The sequence below is a fragment of the Gymnodraco acuticeps genome, unplaced genomic scaffold (assembly GCF_902827175.1).
Source record: "Gymnodraco acuticeps unplaced genomic scaffold, fGymAcu1.1, whole genome shotgun sequence".
In the NCBI taxonomy this organism is placed as follows: Eukaryota; Metazoa; Chordata; class Actinopteri; order Perciformes; family Bathydraconidae; genus Gymnodraco; species Gymnodraco acuticeps.
The window spans coordinates 6,778,644-6,797,883 of NW_022990271.1; the positions used below are offsets into that span (position 1 = coordinate 6,778,644).

General features: G+C 42.2%; 1 protein-coding gene across 1 annotated transcript; it reads right to left on the reverse strand.

The window, feature by feature from the left end:
• Positions 1-683: 683 nt before the first annotated feature.
• Positions 684-18,715, reverse strand: LOC117549441 (mothers against decapentaplegic homolog 6-like). Its single transcript, XM_034221362.1, has 4 exons — positions 17,273-18,715; positions 15,631-15,684; positions 15,077-15,154; positions 684-1,687 (listed from the first exon to the last, which is right to left on the reverse strand). Exons 1-4 carry the CDS (start codon positions 18,018-18,020, stop codon positions 1,032-1,034), a joined length of 1,536 nt encoding a protein of 511 aa, XP_034077253.1. The 5' UTR covers positions 18,021-18,715; the 3' UTR covers positions 684-1,031.
• Between the last annotated feature and the right edge of the window lie 525 nt (positions 18,716-19,240).

A 19,240-nucleotide genomic window follows, 5' to 3' on the forward strand; every position in this document is an offset into this window, starting at 1 on the left:
ATGTCAGCTCAAAGGTCTACTTGATTTCCTGATACTTTAATTGTATCACACGGTCTTTCTCAGTGACCAGAGATGAATCAAGTGTTGTCATGTGACCTAGAGCTAGGTTTCACTAGACAAAAGTGTCTGATTTTAGTATGGTACCACTGAAACACCAGCAGTACAAGGCTGTGTTGAGCTTTAATTATACTCAGCAGTTACTGTGTTTACATTCTTTTATTTACTTTATGATATCAGTGATGTTGAGGTGTGCTTTATGCAAATGTGAGCCCTGGAAGATACTGCAGATAGAGACAATTTTGCCTAGTCTCATTACTGAAAATGACACGCAATCGTTGTGTTTATTTCATCCACTGTGATAGAGACTGGTGATGGCGGTGTTTCAGTAGAGATGGCTATGAGAAGAGGAGGAGTTGATTCAAACACACAGTTAATGTTTTGTCTTTACTTTGCAATAATGTAAACTGGATTCGAAACATGTAAGAAATGGAATCAAAATATTTGACCTCCAACCTTTAAGTATACATTTCACAAGTGCCTTGAAGCAATAGTATAAATACTGAAACAGCATCCATGCTGTAACAAAAGAACATGTTGGTTTGCTCCAGTAGAAAACAGAAAATAGAAAAGTGTTTGTCACTAGCAACTAGTCCATTAAAGCTATTAAGACCATCACAGAAACCTTCGTTTAATACAAATACTTTATTGACAATGTGTGTATGGCATACTTTTGAAGGAATTGCTAAATCATGAGAACATAAACCAGGTTTTGTCTTACTTGTACAGTTTAAAATAGCAAAATATACACTGAGAAACTGTAATGCATGTAGAATCAAAAGTGCATATTCTTGTTCCTTTTTATTTTGTCCATATACACATTACACTATACATAAATAATTGCATTGTAAAAATGACTCAAGTATTTACATGTATAATATATTTTATATAATATATAAACTTTATATTAAATCTAGGTAGAGTACAATAAGGATAATGGGTCAGGAAGCCTTGTGAGTCTGTGTGTGTGTGTGCTATCTGTGGTTGTTGAGCAGCACCTCCAGCCAGCACGGGCAGGAAGTAATGAACTGTCTGGAGTAGCAGGGGCCCCATCCTTTAGCAAAACTGATGCGAACACTGTGGGGGTCCCAGGGCCCCTCATGGCACTCAGGCTTCACGCCGTGCTGCGCCATCCAGCTGGAGTGCTCATAGTCAAACACTTTGAGGGAGAAGCCCGGCATCACCCTCTTCACACTCAGCCCTCGAGCCCTGGGGGGGTCCAGGGTGGGCGAGTGTACAAACACTGGGTGCTTGCTGCGATTGTAAAGCCACACTCCGTCCGGCTCGCGGCTCAGCACGATTCCGTGTCCGATTTTACTGCGTATCTGTTGCACACCGCTGCTGCTGCCGCTGCTGCTACTGCTACTCCCTCCGCTTCCATGGCGGGGGTGTCCGTGCAGACCTGCCGTGCTGTGGCTGCCTGGGTCCTCGCGGCGGCTGTGGTAGGCATTGGCGTGGAGCTGGCCCAGGCAGAGGCCCGTGCCCTGAGGTAGGTCATAGAAGATGTTGAGCGAGGGCTCGTGGGCTGGATAAAGGCGACCAACACGTGTGCGCTGCTCCCAGTAGGCAACGCTGCACCAGTGAGAGCGATGTCCGCTGGAAGTCGAGGAGCCGATGGAGGTACCAGTGTCTGAGGGAAGAGGAGAGGTTGAAATATTAATATATGCATTGTTAAAAAAGACTGCATGCACTAAGACAAGTGTTTATGTGAGCAGAACATGACCCAACCCTCATTATTTTGGAACAATGCTTATCGATACTCGTACCAGTTATGCCAACAGGACCACGACTAGTGTCAGAATTCAGCAGAACATAAACAACCCTCAAACAAAAACCACAAATCTACTGTTTTCAATCAAACAGCAGCAAGATAAACATGGCTTTTATTTCCATTTCACATGACAAAAGTAAATGATTTCTTGCACTGCTTGAATTCAAATTCAGTGCAAACTCAAACCTTTCGTGAGGCTCACAGGAATTATGTTTCCGCAGCCTGGAAGCGTGTTTATGTGTTTCAAAATAGGTGAACACGGTGAACTTTTGCTTTGCAGGGAAGCGTCTGTGTTCACTGTTTCTTCTCTCATTCTTTTAAAGTTTTTCCTTCAATCTGTCACTCATCTGAATATTTTGAAAAGGCGGCTAAAACGGTCAACACTAAACAGCCCACTTCCTCCCCTGACATCCCTCATCATCTCCCTCCATAACACTCCTTCAGGTCCCGGGTTAAAGAGGACCAGCAGAGAGGGGAGTGGGGGGGTAGAAAGCATTCAGCTCTCTGTCAACCTAGCGCAAGCCCGTGAACCCTTGACCCCCCAGCCCTCATGCTATCAGCTCAAATTAACTCACACACAGAGTGATGCCATTATTTTGCTCCAGAGACTCTATTGACACAGAGGATTTAAAGACCCATGTGCCGGTGGCCCCATTCCTTTCATATTCCCGCAAGCACCCCCTCTCCATCCACCAGGGGCCAGAATGGCTGCGACTCTTCTCCCATTAACAAGCGGCTTTTGGGTGAAACCAGGACCGAGATTAGGCTAGGTGTGTTATGTTTGTACAGCCGCCATTTTTGTTTCGGGGGGGATGGGGCAACAGAGGCGGTGGTAGTGCGGAGAACTCGGAGTCGGAGGAGATGTGTGTGAGTGTTGTAAGCAAATACAAGCACACACATACACACTAGATTATGAGATAGGGCCTCACACATGCACACGTACACACATAAATGGAGGCTTCTGATCCAAACAGTATGACTATAACACACACACACACACACACACACACACACACAATTGCACTTCTCATCTGAGGCTCACGTGTGTCATTAGTGAATTCCAGGCTGGCAACTCCTGCGGTCAGGAGTTTTTACAGCGCTCCAATAAGAGAGCAGGCTGCTCAGCTAGCAGGATCTCTCTCTTTCTCTCACTCTATCTCTTTCTAACTCTTTTCACATACATACACATACACACACACACACACACACACACACACACACACACACACACACACACACACACACACACACACACACACACACACACACACACACACACACACTTTTACAAGGCATGCTCTTCCCTGTAATAAGGCAACACAAACATGTCTGGGGAAACACAGGGAGACTTTATGAGCTCACAATCAAATTAATTCCCAAAGAAGTCATAAAACAAACTGGGACTTTTTAGGTTTTTTTAGACATAGTACACTTTAATTTCCAGCATATAATGAATGATGCTGCACACAGTATATTATTAAATCCTGGCTTTTAAGTTTCTAATGAAACCTGAAGTCAAGAGTATGATGCTTTTCTATTTTGTATGCTGTTCATATATTTAAGTTTATTTGTGTATCTTCTATTTGATGTAACTCGTGTTTCTTCTATCTGCTCTTACATGTAATGCATTTTTGTCTTTCAGATTTAGAGCCACAGTTTTCTGCAGATTGAGTGATATGTTTTAAAGTCAAACCACTTCATCATGATTTTGGCAGCGCGAGTGGTACCGCATGTCATGTTTAATGTTTCTGGCACAGTCCTTAGTGTCATCATGCTCAGCCTGGATATTATCCAGCTAAAGGTATAATGAGCCGTGTGAGACTGACGGAGAGCAGGGAGGGAGGAGGACGGAGGAAGGGGAGGGTGGGCGACCAAACTTCATCAATGGAATTTTAAAAGACGGGTTCAAACTGGAGGTTATCAGCATGTTTATGTTCCAGTGGAGGAAGTATAAAAACCGCGTGTTAGTGTGAGACTGTGTGAATGTGCGTGCCGTGCCTACATCTATATGTGAGGGCTGGCAGCAATTACAGCGCGCTGCAAGCGTTTACGCCAACCACCATTTAACAGCTCTGTTTACCAATTAGATAAGTAGCCTTTGTTATTTCATTTCAAAATCACTGTCTCTTAGTGCCAATCTCACGGAAACGCCCTCGTAAACAGTGTTGTTTTTGGAGACTCAAACAAAGGTGGGGAGATAGGTAAAAAAAGGTCTTGCTGTAATTGAAAAAAGATACATTTATGGACTGGCTTTGTTTTTTGTACTGATAAAAAGCAATGGCAATCAAAGTGAACGGGTCAAGCAGGCAGCTCCCGGCTGTCTCCCCACAGAGTGTCCAACCTGGACTTCAAACAATAACAGCAACACACATCTTTCTTCTTTCTTATCAGATATTAAAGAAATGGTAAGACACTTTGGGAAATACCCTTCACATTCTTGTTGAATGTTGCGTATGACAAGATTGATCCACTTATGCTTTATCTGTATGATAAATGTAGCCCAAGGAAGCAGATGGTTATCATAGCTTAGCTCAACATAACCACAATGCTGCTAGAAACAGCTAAAACGTGACATCATCATTTCTCTCATATGTACGAAAAAAATCAGGGTGTCCTAGATTATTTGTTGGTGTAAAGTCCTGTTTGCCTACAATCAGGCAACACCATCTTGAAATGTTATCTTAAGACTTTTTAAATTCATAAATTAAACAACAATTATATACAAATGTTTTAAAGTTTGGAGAGAGGCTAGCAGCTGTTGTGTTTCCAGTGTTGATAATAAGCTAAGCAAACTAACCATATGTAACAAGCAAATACAAAATGGGATCAATATTCTAATTCTGATCGAGAAAACTAAATACATATTTCCCAAAAATGCCCAACTATTTATTTTAGATCCCTAACTTTAGTTCTATCTCTTCAGTCTGAGCAGTGGAGACTTCGCTCGCGCTAAACCTAACCTGCACAGAGAGGAAGAAAGTTAAGGGGGGAAAAAGGGGGACGTAGAGGAGTAAAAAAAAAGAGGGACTGGGTGAAAGAGGGAGCGGGAAAATGAGAGGGAAAGAGAGAGAGAGAGAACCTGCCAAGCATAACCAGCATCCACGGAAAAAATGAAGGGAGAGAAAGAGACTGTGAGAAAGAGAGGGAGGGAGGGAGACCCTCGTCTTTCATCCAGTGCCAAGAATTAGATTCCCCTCCAGTTATTAGACTCTTCCACTGTGCTGAAAGAAGTGGGTGGGTTGTGGAGAGGGAGGGGAAGGAGGGGAGGGACGACAGAGGGACGACAGAGGAGGATAGAATTCAGCTACTGACCATTGTCGGCCGGCTCTAAGATGCTTTGTTTTGTTTCAACTTCCTCAAATTTCCTCTCAGAGCTCTAAAAATGTAGGAATAAGTCAAAATAAGGGGAAAAAAAATAAAAACACCCCTCCCTCGCTACAAATGGTAGGTTCTGTGTTGTTTGAGACAACTATCATTACAGGGCAACTTCAATCCAGCAAGCCACATTTAAGCTGGCGTCTCGACTATCTCTACCATCAGAGGGCTGCGTTATCGCCAGACATGGGCTTCACAGTCCAACACAACGGGGCTCACAAACACATACAAACAAACACACACATTTTTGCAGACACACACTCCTTCCTTCTCCCTCTCTTTCCATTGTAAAGTTGATCTTGCGATGGACCCTGCTGCAGTCTGCAGCCAGACATCTTCCTCTGCGTCTGCACAAGAAATACAATCCTCTACACCGATTCATTATTTCATACAAACAGACGACCGCATTCCTTGAACCTGCAGGTTAACCGAGCCACAGGAAAGTAACTGTGTGTCCCTGTAAAATTCCTGGGAAGACGTGTTCGGAGGTAGTTTGGAAAGCTCTTTGAAGAGGAAGAGAGAAAGTAACCAGTTTCCTGCATTTCTGTTCCGGACTACTTAAGCCTAGGAATCTTTGCATACATCTTTGCTTCCTGGACTAACTTTGCTGTCATGTCTGATATGTGTCATCCACCAAGACACCACGTTTTTGTTGTCAATTGATAACATTTGAAATCCAAATTCAGCTACATGATTAAAACTTCTGTTCAGATTTCACATTTCCAAGTTATTGAATGTGTTTTAATCAGTCTATGGTTTTAATGCACAAGTTTGACCTTTAACATTGGCTACTTAAAAAATATAAAGCATTTACAATCAAACAGAGAAAGCGAGACATGAATCCAGCCAGGTAACTGTAGAGTTATAGTTCTGGGTTCAATTCAATCAACTAAAAGTACATATCATTTTACAGCCAATCACTCAACTTGATCTCGTAGAACGTGCACAAAGTTAAGTCGCTGTTGTTCAGAAACACAGCTCTCTCATTGATGCAGTCTGGTTTCTTCTCCATGGTACATTTGCAAGTTCATATTTATAACAAATCTGCAGGTACATTTTAGAATAAGTTGCTCTGACGCATAAAACGGGTTGTAAACTGTTCCTTACCCATAAATAACGATCCACAATGAAAAAGTAGTTAACAAACAACTTAACCACAACCAAGTGGAGCCAATGCAGGAGTTCCTTAAAGTCTATGAGAAAATGATCCTGCTTGATCTAAAGTATGACCTCACTAAAGATTTTCGCTTTAACGGTCTCTATCACAAGTTCCAAATCTTCATCAATACAGCATGATGTGCATCTTGTAAATGATGGTCCCATTTGGAGTAAAATAGAAAAATAAAGCTGGGTAGAGCTGCGTAGCAGGCCAAATTGACTAAATCAAGGCTTGGATATTGTAGTGCACAAACCAATGGGAGACCTCACAGTGATTGATTCCACTTCTTACATAAACTAAATGATGGCAACACAATGCAAGGATTTATTTGAGTTATTATTCCCATTTTTCAGAAGGCTTGATGAGCAGCTAAAAGCTATTGGTAAGTTTTTGAACAAGAAAGATCTGAAGCTAAATTAGTTTGAGTAAACAGAACTAATTTTGATTGCGTGTTATTGGAAATCATCCCTAATACATAAATAACTTCCTCATTGAAGTTCAAGTTCAGTGCAACATTTGCAACAGTTTTTTTGTGCAACTCAACCAGCTAAGCAGGTGGAGGGTGGGACTGAATCCTAAATGATACTTCTCCAGTGCATTAAGGTGTCACAGCAGCTACAGCATGACGTTATTTATTGTCCTGCACAGGCTCTATCTCTTCACTGTTGTTGCACCAGTGTTAGAGGAGATTGTTTGATCGATTGCTGCATTCCTGGTCCTGATGTAATCATGTTCAGTGGGGAAAACAATCACATCAAAGTCTGCCCTGGAAATGGCTTTGCTAGATGAGGATGAGCTAATCTGTTGACCATTTTTTGATAAGGAGAACATTCATCTTCAGCCTGTTACATGTTGTCTTCACTATCAACAATCATAGCGGCTCTTTCACAGTTCATGTGGCGTGTGCATAGCCTGAGAAGCCCCTATACATGTGGTTACATTTCCATCAAGAGTTACCTACAGAGGCACCAGAGACACGCACACCCAGGTATCATGACACTGAGACATAAATCAGGCTGGACTAAGACAGTTCAGTAAGGACAATTGTAGATTGTAACTTTCAGACTAACTTACAACAAAGTTTATAGACTCAACAACTTATAGATAGATGATTTAAAGGTCCCCTATAATACTGTTTTTCAACAATATATTATAGGTCTCAGATTATACAAAACATGTCTCTGAAGTGTTTGGCTCCAAATACCAAACAGATCATGCATTGTAGCATCCCATAATCCCCTCTGTTTCAGCCCTGTTTCAAAAGTGCTGATTCTCTGTCTGTTACTTTAGATGAAAATAAGGAGCCACTCCCCACGCCCCTCTGAGAGATATTTGGTTAAAAAGAACACAATGGTGCTCTAGGAGGAGATTCAGGTGATAAGGTGGGGGGGGAGTTACCTTGATTGGTTATTGGCCAATGGTTACACAAGCCAAAACAATCGTTATGACATCATAAAGTGGCCAAAATCTGATCAGCTCATTTTCAGACAGGTTTTTATATAAATGGATCAGGAGAAAAAGTGAGCAAATCTTTTTTCCTGAAACTTTCAGAATCTCATCACAAAGGGACACATGTTTATGTATAAAAGACATGAAAAAGTGGATTTTGCATAATAGGAGACCTTTAAATCTGAATAGAGACATATAAGCAGACCCAGAGAAGCGGAGCTCTGCAGTTGACAGGCCTCCCCTCCCAACACATTCCTGGACAGGCCCTCTTCCTCGACACTTCCTCCCCCCGCTCAGCCAGTCACAGGGGTCAAGTTGACAAGTCTCTCATTGAGCCTCACGTGGTCCTTCAATCCTCACAACATAATTACACACATTTATCGGTGGAATAGATTCATTTATTCCTCCATGAAGAAGGCATAATGAAATTCCTTCTAAAATTTGCGAGAATGATCTAAATGGGAAAGTCCAGTGGTATAGAAAAACAAGACTGTGGACAAAACAATACACAATCACTTTACGTAACTTGCACAGTCAGGGCCGGACGGATGATTTAGTAGAGTTACCTCAGCGAACGTGTACTATAACAATACACTGCATGTAAACATTTCCCACATTTTCCTCATGAAATCTACTTTAAATTGGGAGTGAAGCAACTCAACCTGATGTACTACTGTCTCCAGTAAATCCCAAGACAAATATCTGTCTCTTTAGCAGCTAAATACTTCACTACGTTCACTAGTTTGTTGCTTACTTTCTCAGTCTTTCATTTAGTGCAGGTAGAATGCAATCAATTAAAGATGTTTTGCAGTAAGCATGCAGCTACCTGGTCCAGATGGAAATGACTGTAAAGGAGATGAGAGTAACAGTAAAGAAGATGCTGGAAGTAAAAACAAGCAGTGAGCTGACAGATGATTTAGACCTGGGGATGTATCGGGGGGTGTAAGTTGACTTGTGAAGTTGAAATACTGTACGTCAGTTTAGTTTCCACTATCATGGGTGAATGCTCAGCACAATCAAACACTCAATTGTTCTCACTAACAACAGGCAGCTCAATCGTTTGAAAACTCCTTCAAAAGTTTTCTTCACTCCCGAGTCCGAACACAGCGTTGCACTCTGCAGCTCAGGCGACAGTTTCCTACATTTCTTAGAGTCAGAGAGCCTGTCGACATCTGCAAAGAATCTTTAGGTTCAGCAGCATGGCAGGATTCCATTAAAAGCCAAATTGCTGGTTGGCAAAAACTCTGAGGGAACAACGGAAAGCCACAGCCAGTCCTGTAATTTAAACCTTATTTTAAATTGTGATGGCCTGACAACATAGACTAAAAGAGAGGGGGAGAGTATAAGAGTTAGAGAGACGGAGAGAAAGAGAGCTAAAATGTGCGTACAACAAACAGCAGAGGTTGCAAGGGGAGAAGAAGAATTAACACTAAGACAAAGAACAGTAAAAGTTAGTCTGAACACGCGAAGGAAAGAGGAGCAATAGATGGGAACAAAGCTGATGAATACATGATCTGCAAAATATAAGACAGTCTCTACTTGATAATCACAATTGTTTCTGATGTCAAAAAGGTCAAAGGCTCTTGATTCATTGTCAGTCAAAATCAAAGGCTTCGAGAACATGAATGCATGCTGCAAAAAACCTGCCTCTTGAAGCATTTTGTTAACAAAGACATGAAGGAGTACTGCGTCTACGAAGACGTAATGTACGAAAAACCAACATCAACCCCCAGAAACCAAAATGTTAAAAAAATAGGAAATGAAATATGCTTTTGTTTCTTCCTTTTAGATCTGGGTTTGACGTTACGCATGATATCATATATCCTTTCCTGCTCAACCTCAGACACCCTCAAATACTTGGAGCACAAGTATTTTAGAGGTATGAATGTTGACTGTTTCTGAACATCAATATTACCTTTCATCTCACTTCTCCTCTTTCTAATTATCTCTCTATTCATTTCTTATTTTATAATATTTGTGGATCAGCTAATGGTTTCTAGTTCAAAAGGAACAAACAAACAAACAAACCATCAGACATTAAAGCAGTAAAGTTTCATTTTGAAAACATCTGAAATCTAACTCGACTTTACTGTTGTGTGATTATTTACAGATAATAACAAACTGTGTCATGGAAATAATTTTAATTATGAATAAAGTACTAAACTGTTTTCCCATGAGTTGTGGTGACAAACACGCTACATTGAATTACTCCTGGAGCCATAGAAAGGTGCCCGTGTTGGATGATGGATGGACAAAGAGCAGGACTTTGACAAGAGAAACCGGGGTTTGCACCCCGAGTCCCGGTTAGTTAGGCAACAAAAACACTTTGGTCAAGGTCAAGGCAAGATTGTGGTATTACTAAAATGTTGATAATAATGTTGTTTTTCATGATTTAAATCGCTTCAGACTTAATCTGTATAAACAGAGACCATAATCGTTCCTTAAAAAGTGTTGGCATTGACTGAACCAACCATAAAATGTTTAATAATGCGGTAGTCAAAATGAATGGATATTGTATCGCAGGAGCTGCCATTTTGGGGGCAAAACAAATAAAATACTTTGTCAGTAAACATTTCACTGTTACATTCGGTAACAACATTTCCTCACTACAATTATTGCTGTTCCACATTAGCTGTGTTTAAACCAGGGGACAGGGTTTTAATAACATTGTTAAGATTTTGGTAGTGAGCCTAAATGTGAAAAAATTCAGGAGAAATTGACCAGACTGACATAACAGAGCTCTGAGTGAGTTGTGTGCTGTGTACCCTGCTTGTACAGTGATGGAAAATATTTGAGGAAATGGCAAATGCTTAATGGGCCAGCACTTGATGTTGAATTCCATAGTCTAATGTGTCTCAGTCAGGCATAAGAGAAAGTGTTGTACGCGTGCCAGAAAACAGGCTGGACGTTCAGGTCACTGAGAGGACCCATCCAGACTTACACAGATACATTCTCAGTGGACGCAGCATCTTTTGGCTGTATACTTTCTGTCTCTGTGCTATTTTTCACTTCGCAAGACAAAATATTGAAGTGAATTCTACAAAGGTATCTTATTTCATATTCATGCATCTGTGACTCAAGTCTTTACTCGCGAGCCTCAGCAGATGATTTACAAAAACCATGTCCAACTGTGTCAACCTGGACTGACCTGGACAGCTTCACGCTTTCTGAGCTAAACTCACTAAAACAGCACGGTGCAGCCGAACTCTTAAAATTGTCTCCCAAGCTTCCAAGAATGTCGGCTCAGCTCCGTGTTTCTTAAGTATTAACGGCAATATGTTCAAACATGTATCAGGTGTCACTCTCCAGAGTCAGACCCCCTGATCCCCCCTCCCACTTCTTTCACTCCGAGACCCTTACTCCCCCTCACCTTCCCAATTTCCCAACATTCCTGGGCCGTGCCCCATCAGTCAAAGGGCCAATTCATGGGGTTAATGCTGCAGCGAGTGCAGACAGGGCTTTGAGACAGGATGTTTGGCTGATACCTTGCTCTGCTTAAGCAAACAAGCCACCAAAATATGATTACAGAGGGCAGAGAGGGAGCAGTCTTCTTGTCTTACTTCAGTGCATCGAGGCCATACTAATGTCCACTAAGTATCATTGGTTTACTTGTTTCCACATGTCCGAAAGCCGGAGCCTAATGACAACAAGGTGGACAGACGTTTGACAAGAACAATGATGTCATATGATGAGAGCTGACAAGGACATCACTAACTATTTTGGCATTGTCCTCGGACGTACACTCTAAAATTATTTCAGATAAAAATGGCATCATTCTCATTAGTCTCATTTGTGTTTATCGGAGAGTTGAACCACTAATCTTAATTTAATCAAAATCCCATCATGAACTTGGGCAGCATCAAAATCGAATAACAAGTATGATTGATATTCCCATGAGTGCAGAGAAAATGTTTTTTTAAATATTAAGTAAAGTTATATAGATATTTTATCAAACCAACCCAACACTAGTTTAATTGACTTTCCCTGGACTTAATACACAAAACATAATTGTAGAAAAACAAAATTAAAACTGAAATATTGATTTTAACAAGTGACCCCTGTATTTATATGGTACAATATGTGTCAAAATAGCATTCTGAAGTATATAAGTATTGTGGTGCTTAGAGATTTCCCCGGCGAAAAACTGATTCTACAGACATATCCTGTTTTTGCTATGTTTTACCCAGGCTTTACCCCTCCTCAAAACCAAACTGAGTATTTATCTGACACAATCCTGATGTGTGCTACATCTGATAAAGGGAAACCCCGGACAAAGTGTGTGCCTTATTCTCCAGATATTGTACGGAGGTCAAAGAATAAAACGGCAATTGTTAGCCCGATTTTATTGGGAAGGAATTTATTATGTAATTTTTTGTCAATTTAATGACACATCTTTCCTGCAGACGTCATTTTCAGTCTGTAGAAGCTACAGCAGCGTTTTTCATCATCTTCAATACCAAAATACTGTATCACAACAGGGAATGAGATTCGGGAAAAAAACTGCAGATAGTCCACAGTAGCTATGTTAAATACAATACAGCAAGCATTCAGCTTTTACTATAGTTATATATCAATTATGAAAGTTAACAAGCAGAACTTTGACTTCATTCCAGCTAATCGTGTGTGTGTGTGTGACTGTGTGTGACTGTGTGTGTGTGTGTGTGTGTGAGTGTGTGTGTGAGAAAGGGAGGAATTTCTGTCTGAGTTAGTGATAAGATCGTCTCGCAGGACTCACATAGGGGTTCTATCAGGACACACACACACATACACATACACACACACACACACACACACACACACACACACACACACACACACACACACACACACACACACACACACACACACACACACACACACACACACACACACACACACACAACCAGAAAGTAAACAGCTGAATGACACTTTGTGTTGGAGTCACAGAGGTAGGTACATGTAGATATAAGCCTACTAAACTTCCAGCAGACATTTCCCTTTTCAAAGCCTTGCTGTTTGCTGCGGTTTAAAGGGAGCGCTCGCTGATCGAATGATAAAAGAGGCCAGGGCAAAGGTATGTATGGACACACCCTGCTGCTGCAGCCTTTTTTCTCCTTTCTCCTCCAAGCTAGGATACATATAGGAATAAAACAAAGATGCTGAAGTGCCAGAGCACATGTTCAATGCTTGTATTTGTTCTAAAGAAAACATCACAGGGTTTTAAAAATACACCAGAGGATCACCTGCAGAAAAAGATTCATTTACACTCTTGAAAGATTACCAACATAAAGGGGTTTGTGCTTTGTATTTTTAAGGTTACAGTATATTCTTTTATACAAGCTTTATGTTCAGCATATGTCCTGTTATTATACCAGCTGTAACTCAAGTGAAAAGTCTTATATCTGTCAGAGTTGAAAAAGCTCCACGCAGAATACTTGGCCACGTCTGTTTAGTCTCTTTCCTAGTCTTGCACTTGGCCTGAGCTCCAGTTCTCGGCTCCAGCATTCTGGTGCGGGGGGCAGGGGATCAGAGACCACACACACACACACACACACCCACACACACACACACACACACACACACACACACACACACACACATACACACATACACACACACACACACACACACACACACACACACACACAGACACACACACACACACACACACACCACACACACCACACACACACACACATACACACACAGACACACACATACACACACTCACACAGAAAATCACACAAACATACCAGATCTTAACAGAAAACTGATCCATTTCCACTCATTTCAACAGGCAGACAATAAAGTGATCCTCTCCCCTGTGACCTTGACTGAACAGATTTGTGATGATTACGTTTTTAATAATAACACTGTTCTCCGTTAAATCATCTTTAAAGTCATTTAGAAATTAGGCAGATTTTTTCAAAACCCAAAAGTGTGTAATGGAGGTCAAAGAGTGTGATTTTTAATATTAAAAAGACATGTCAATGACTTATCTTAACCCTCTGTTCTATATAAAACATTGTAAACAGGACCGTAAATAAATGGACACTGAGGTCATGTCTGCATTTGTTTGTGAATTACATTCTACAATTAAAAATGTACAAACTGTTGGTAGACGGATTATTTTAGGTTTACAAAGTAAATGATAAATAGAGGTTTAAGCATAAGGGAAGGCTTGAGAACTACTTTTAGGCCTTCATGTTGGGAAATTAAACACCTTGAAAGCTTGATCCAAGCAAAACATCTTGTTTTTAACACCTTATATCTTCTAAAAGTGGTGATGTGTGCAACAGGAGGACTCGTAAAATGTTTTCAATGACACAAAAAGTATATTTCTGGGCACCACGGACAAACAATTCCAAAAAAAGTCTCACTGGGGAGCAACACACTCTTCAGAAAGGCCGGTGATGTGGTGACTTACACTACGCAGACTTCATAGGTGCCCATTCACCTTTCAACACCGTCCACAAGTGAGTCCGGGGAGGCTTGATCGAGTGGGTTTGTGGGTTTCTTCTAACGCTACAAGGACCTCTCCACCCGACCCCAGCACGTAAACAAATAAAGCTCCAGTTTCATCATCTAGAGGGGGCTGTTTCCTGTCCAAACGCAGCCCTCGGCCCCCCTCTTTCCACATATACACGCACACAAAACTCTACACCTCCGCCTCATCAGAGCTGCTCGGCTCCCCCGCCCCCAAAATGCCAGCCTCTTTCCACTGCTCAATTGCCAAGAGGAATGGAGGGATTTGAGGGAAGAAAGAGGGATAGAGGGGGATGGGTGGTTGGAAAGGCAAAGGGGATTGGGAGCAGCTTCATCCCAGTGAAATATTTTGCTCTGGAGAAAGCGTATGGAGTGAGGGAGAGTCGGGGAATGAGAGACAGAATGGTATCTAGATAGCGAGAGACCCCAGACCCCCACCAAGCCCACCAAGCCCCCCATGCCTCGTTGACAATAGAAGCTCTATGCTGTCGACTTTTTGTTCGTCTTAACAGCCTTTGAAAACACAAAGTAAAGTCAAACTTAATAACTCCAATAAATGTAATGTATCCTTCTATCTAAACATTCAGAGTGGATGTGTGCTCTGCGAGTTTGCATGCATGAGAGTCTGCGTCTGTGAATGCACAACTCCAAAAGTTCCTTAATCTGGGCTTCCAAACTTCTTTGTGGTGAAAAGTTCACTTCTAAAGAGTATATGACTCAAACTTCAGACTTTGCTGAATCAAACATCTGCCTGGTCACAATGTTCATGCTGCTCTGCAGTAGTGAAGCAAGTGACTCACCTGTGTAGTCTCTTGGCGTCGGGTGAGGCGGATTGGAGGTGAGGGGGGGCACAGGTTCAGTGTAAGACAGATTTGAGTCTGGTGAAAGCAGAAAAAGCACACAGTAGAAGAGTGAGATATTGATCAAAGTTTGTTTTTTGGTGACAGATGTAAGTTTTAAGCCATTTTTCAAGTAAAAACCAAACCTTTGCTGGCTACAGTTAATCAAATGTGTTTATTTTAAGTTTTATATGACCAATCATTTTGATTATTTGTACCAAAAACAAGTTTAAGATCACACTGTATCCCTTTGAGGATGACAGTTAAAGATGAATGAATGTGCATTAGTTGGAACCTCAAACTACAGAGCAGACTGCCTGTTTGCACAAACAGAGCCTCCCTATTATAAACTCCAGATGTCAGACACATCAAAACAAAAGATGAGCTCAGGTAAAACTCGACCAATGCTATGACCCCTTTAACACAAGCAGCATTTCAAAGATAATTTGTGTTTTCAGTCTAAAAATATGATGGTGACGAGCACCCTCTCTTTTACAATGTGGTTCCAAACTCACCCAGTGGCTTGTGTTCGTCTGAACGGGACAGAGAGTATGGGGGAGGAGGTGATTCTGGAAATACAACACAAGTTAAGGTTAAGTTAAAGGCTGTATGGTCTTCAATGAGCAACTGAGAAAGAACACTGAGAACCAATTATGCTTTTGCTTAGCTGCTGAATGATACAATTAAAAGTCTTACACAACTGATTATGTACACGAGCATTTGATTCATTTAAACTGAACATTTTGTTAAATAAATGGAAGAAGATTAAATAAATTAACTTCATCCTCAATCCAATCTAAATTACATAAATCTTTACTCTCCAGGCAGACTATTCAAACAACTTGTTTCTTTGTACCTTAAACCTAAGGAGCTATTTGTGCCAAGTACATAATCTAGTCAGAGCGGAGTATGACACCTGACTATTCCCTGTGTTTTTTATATTTCTGTTGTAAATTATTGTCTTTTATTGTGATTGTAGTAATGTGTTTTTATTACATATACAGCACTTTGGCTCGACCAAAAATCGCTTTTAAATGTGCTATATAAATAAAACCTGATTTGATTTGATAACTGTAAACATGCATTGTCTTTCTTTTCCTTTTAGAAATGTGCTATAGAAATCAAATGGATTGGATTTTGAACTCCTATCAGTTAAATTGTACAGATCCAATCTGATGTTGCAAGTGTATCATCCCACTGAACATCTTTCTAACTGTATTTGATTCTTAGAGTTTTCAGTTTGATCCTCTGCTTTTCTTATTGCTTCATAAAGGTTTTAGCCAGAAATGTTCATCCACATAGACAGGATTTATTCTGTATGAAAGCAGCTTCTGTAAACTTAAAAAGCAATGCTGCTGGGAGAGTCCCTGCAGTCCAAAGTGGAGCTGGGTTTGTGGCTGCGGCCCCTTTAAGAGCAGAGCCAGTAATTGCCGGAGTCCTCAGTCAGTCAGATACCCAGCGAGTCAGTCTGGCGCCAGCACTATGCAAACTGTATATTATCGGCACTCCTTCACCTAAATAACAAGAGGAGGACCTCCTTGTCAGAGAAAAAAGAGCCTAAGTGCAACTTGAGAGCGACCTTCAATTGGATGATGTGGGAAGCAGCAAAGTTTTGCGCAAATTTAAATAAATGTGTAATGTGTTTGGAATGTGGAAAGGAAATCAAAGTAATGGTTGACAAATGGTTGTAAAAGCTAGAATTATAAAAATGTTGCAAAACTTCAGGGCAGGCAGTGAAACACGAGAAGAGTTTAAGTGATATTTATTCTCTCCAGTGTTGTGCTTCAATAAGATGAAGAAAAGTAGGGTACTAGAAAATTATAACATTGTTGTTGAGCTGCTGGCTGCAGGGGAATGACAATTCTGGGCCATCAATATTTATGTTGCATGAAATCTATTTACATACGACGCACTTCAATTTGAGAATAATACTCTCTGCGAGTTTGGACAATAACAGAGTTCTTGGGGAGTTCCAGGGTCCCTCGTGATGTGTAATGTGTTGTTTACAGGTCAGAATGACAGGATGACATGGCATACACACGTTTGCTATCTATTGTTGTCACTAGTCAAGTTGAAAGGTATTTTCTGAGGGATAAAGTCTCCTCTAGATAGATTCAGGGCCTTCTGATTGAAAGCCCCCACTATTGATGACCTTACCTGGCCCACATAGGCGGCTGTAGTGATAGGGGTTGCAGCACACCTTTGCCCCGTCCCCTGCGCCGAAGCTCTGGCAGTGGCTGAGCGTTTTGAGGCGGCCTGAGAGAGGCAGGTCGCTCCAGCGGTACACCTTACACAGGAGGTCCTGCGGAGATATGTGCTGAGCCCCGAGCCGCAGCTCACTGCTCGGCACCATGACACACTCACTGGGTATCCCTCCTCTGGTCTCCACAGCCTTCACCAAAGTATCCAGAGATTTCTCCTTGAGTCTTTTCAAAAAGGCATGAGCAGTGCTCGCAAGTTCCTCCTCCAGCCCCGTATGCCTCGGTGCGCACTGACAAGCGCCCCCTCCGTCTTTCCTCGGGCCCCAATACGGGCTCCGAGGTCTGATATCCCATTCCCCAAACAAACAACACGTCACCGTCCTACCGTCGCCCTCCTGTCCCCGGCGAGCGCCTCTGTGCTCCGAGACGCACATGGCCCCCGCAGCACGGTCATCGTCAGGCTGCTCCTCTTCCTCCCTCTCGGGGCTCTCCGTCAGGTCTACAGCCTCCCCCGTGAGTCCCGGAGCCGGGTCAGTGTGTGTCACCGGCCGCTGCTCGTGTCTGTGGAGCTTTCCTGAGTGTCTGCCACATTGCCCGTCCCGTCTCCCCTCACCTCGTCTGCTTCCATCCCGCCCGTCGCTCTCGGTGACCAGACGGCTTCTCCAGAGTCGCCGTACAAGACCTGCGCGTTTCGACTTGAACATACGACAACCTAGACAGTTTTGGATGTGTCCTGTCGGTCCCGTCCGGGTCTCGGGAGATGCCACATCGATTTACACTCGTAGCATAAGACCGGGGGGTTGTGCACGGTGCGCACAACATGCGCAGCCGGTGGTCGCCGTTTTCTGGCTCTCCAGCAGCATTAGAAAGAAATCTTCAATCATGCGCTGCGTTAAACATATCACTTCAGGTCTGGAGAAGGAGACGGCTACACACAGCCACTGCTCGGTGACCTGCTGTCGCCAACTCAATTAAGCCACAACTTTTGCCAGCCCTCTCACACAGCATTCAGCTCCCCAACACTGTGGAGGTCCTGCACACAATCCACAAACCATAGTTAGTCCACTCCAGGAGCAGTATCAGTTTACAGTAACAAACAGAGCGACAGAAACATTAATCCAAAAGTGTTCCAGAGTCTCTCCTTGAGCTTCGTGAACCCCTTGAACCGTAAAATCCTTCCTTCACCCCGAAATAAACCTTTCGAAATCGCGAAGATTTCTGATGCTGTGGTGAAACAATATTCCCGCTGCAGAGTCCCTGGGTAACGCAGAGATGGTCGGGGACTCCTGTACCAAACTCCGGGACGGATTCCGTGCTGAGAAGTTGTTTTAAAGAGAGCTGGAATTACTCCACTCTCCAATCCCCTGCAAGTCCCTTTCGGACGCACACACACACACACACACACACACACACACACACACACACACACACACACACACACACACACACACACACACACACACACACACACACACACACACACACACCACACGCGCGCGCGCGCGCGCACACACACGCTCCTGCTGCACACACAGTACAGTCAAGTTTAAAAGAATACAACTGCTTAATCGACTGTGATTTTCAAAATAAAAGCAAGTAATGTCAACATGCATTGTTTTAAAGGAAATTGTCCACATTTACAGAAAAAGGGTGAAGAAGTGTTGTTTTTCTGTTGTGATCCAAAATAATATCCTCCATTGAAATTGCATAACTGCAACATTCAGTTGAGTTACTTTGAAAGAAGCTTTATGAGTGAGCTATAAGTTACTTTATTATTTTTAATAATTTAGATTTATCCATTCCATATATAATCACTATTTACACTAAAACTATTACCTTATCCTTAAATGTAGGGTAGGTAATGTTGGAGAAACCAGCTCGAGTGCGCTAGAATTTGAAAATACACAGCCGGAAGAAATCTGCT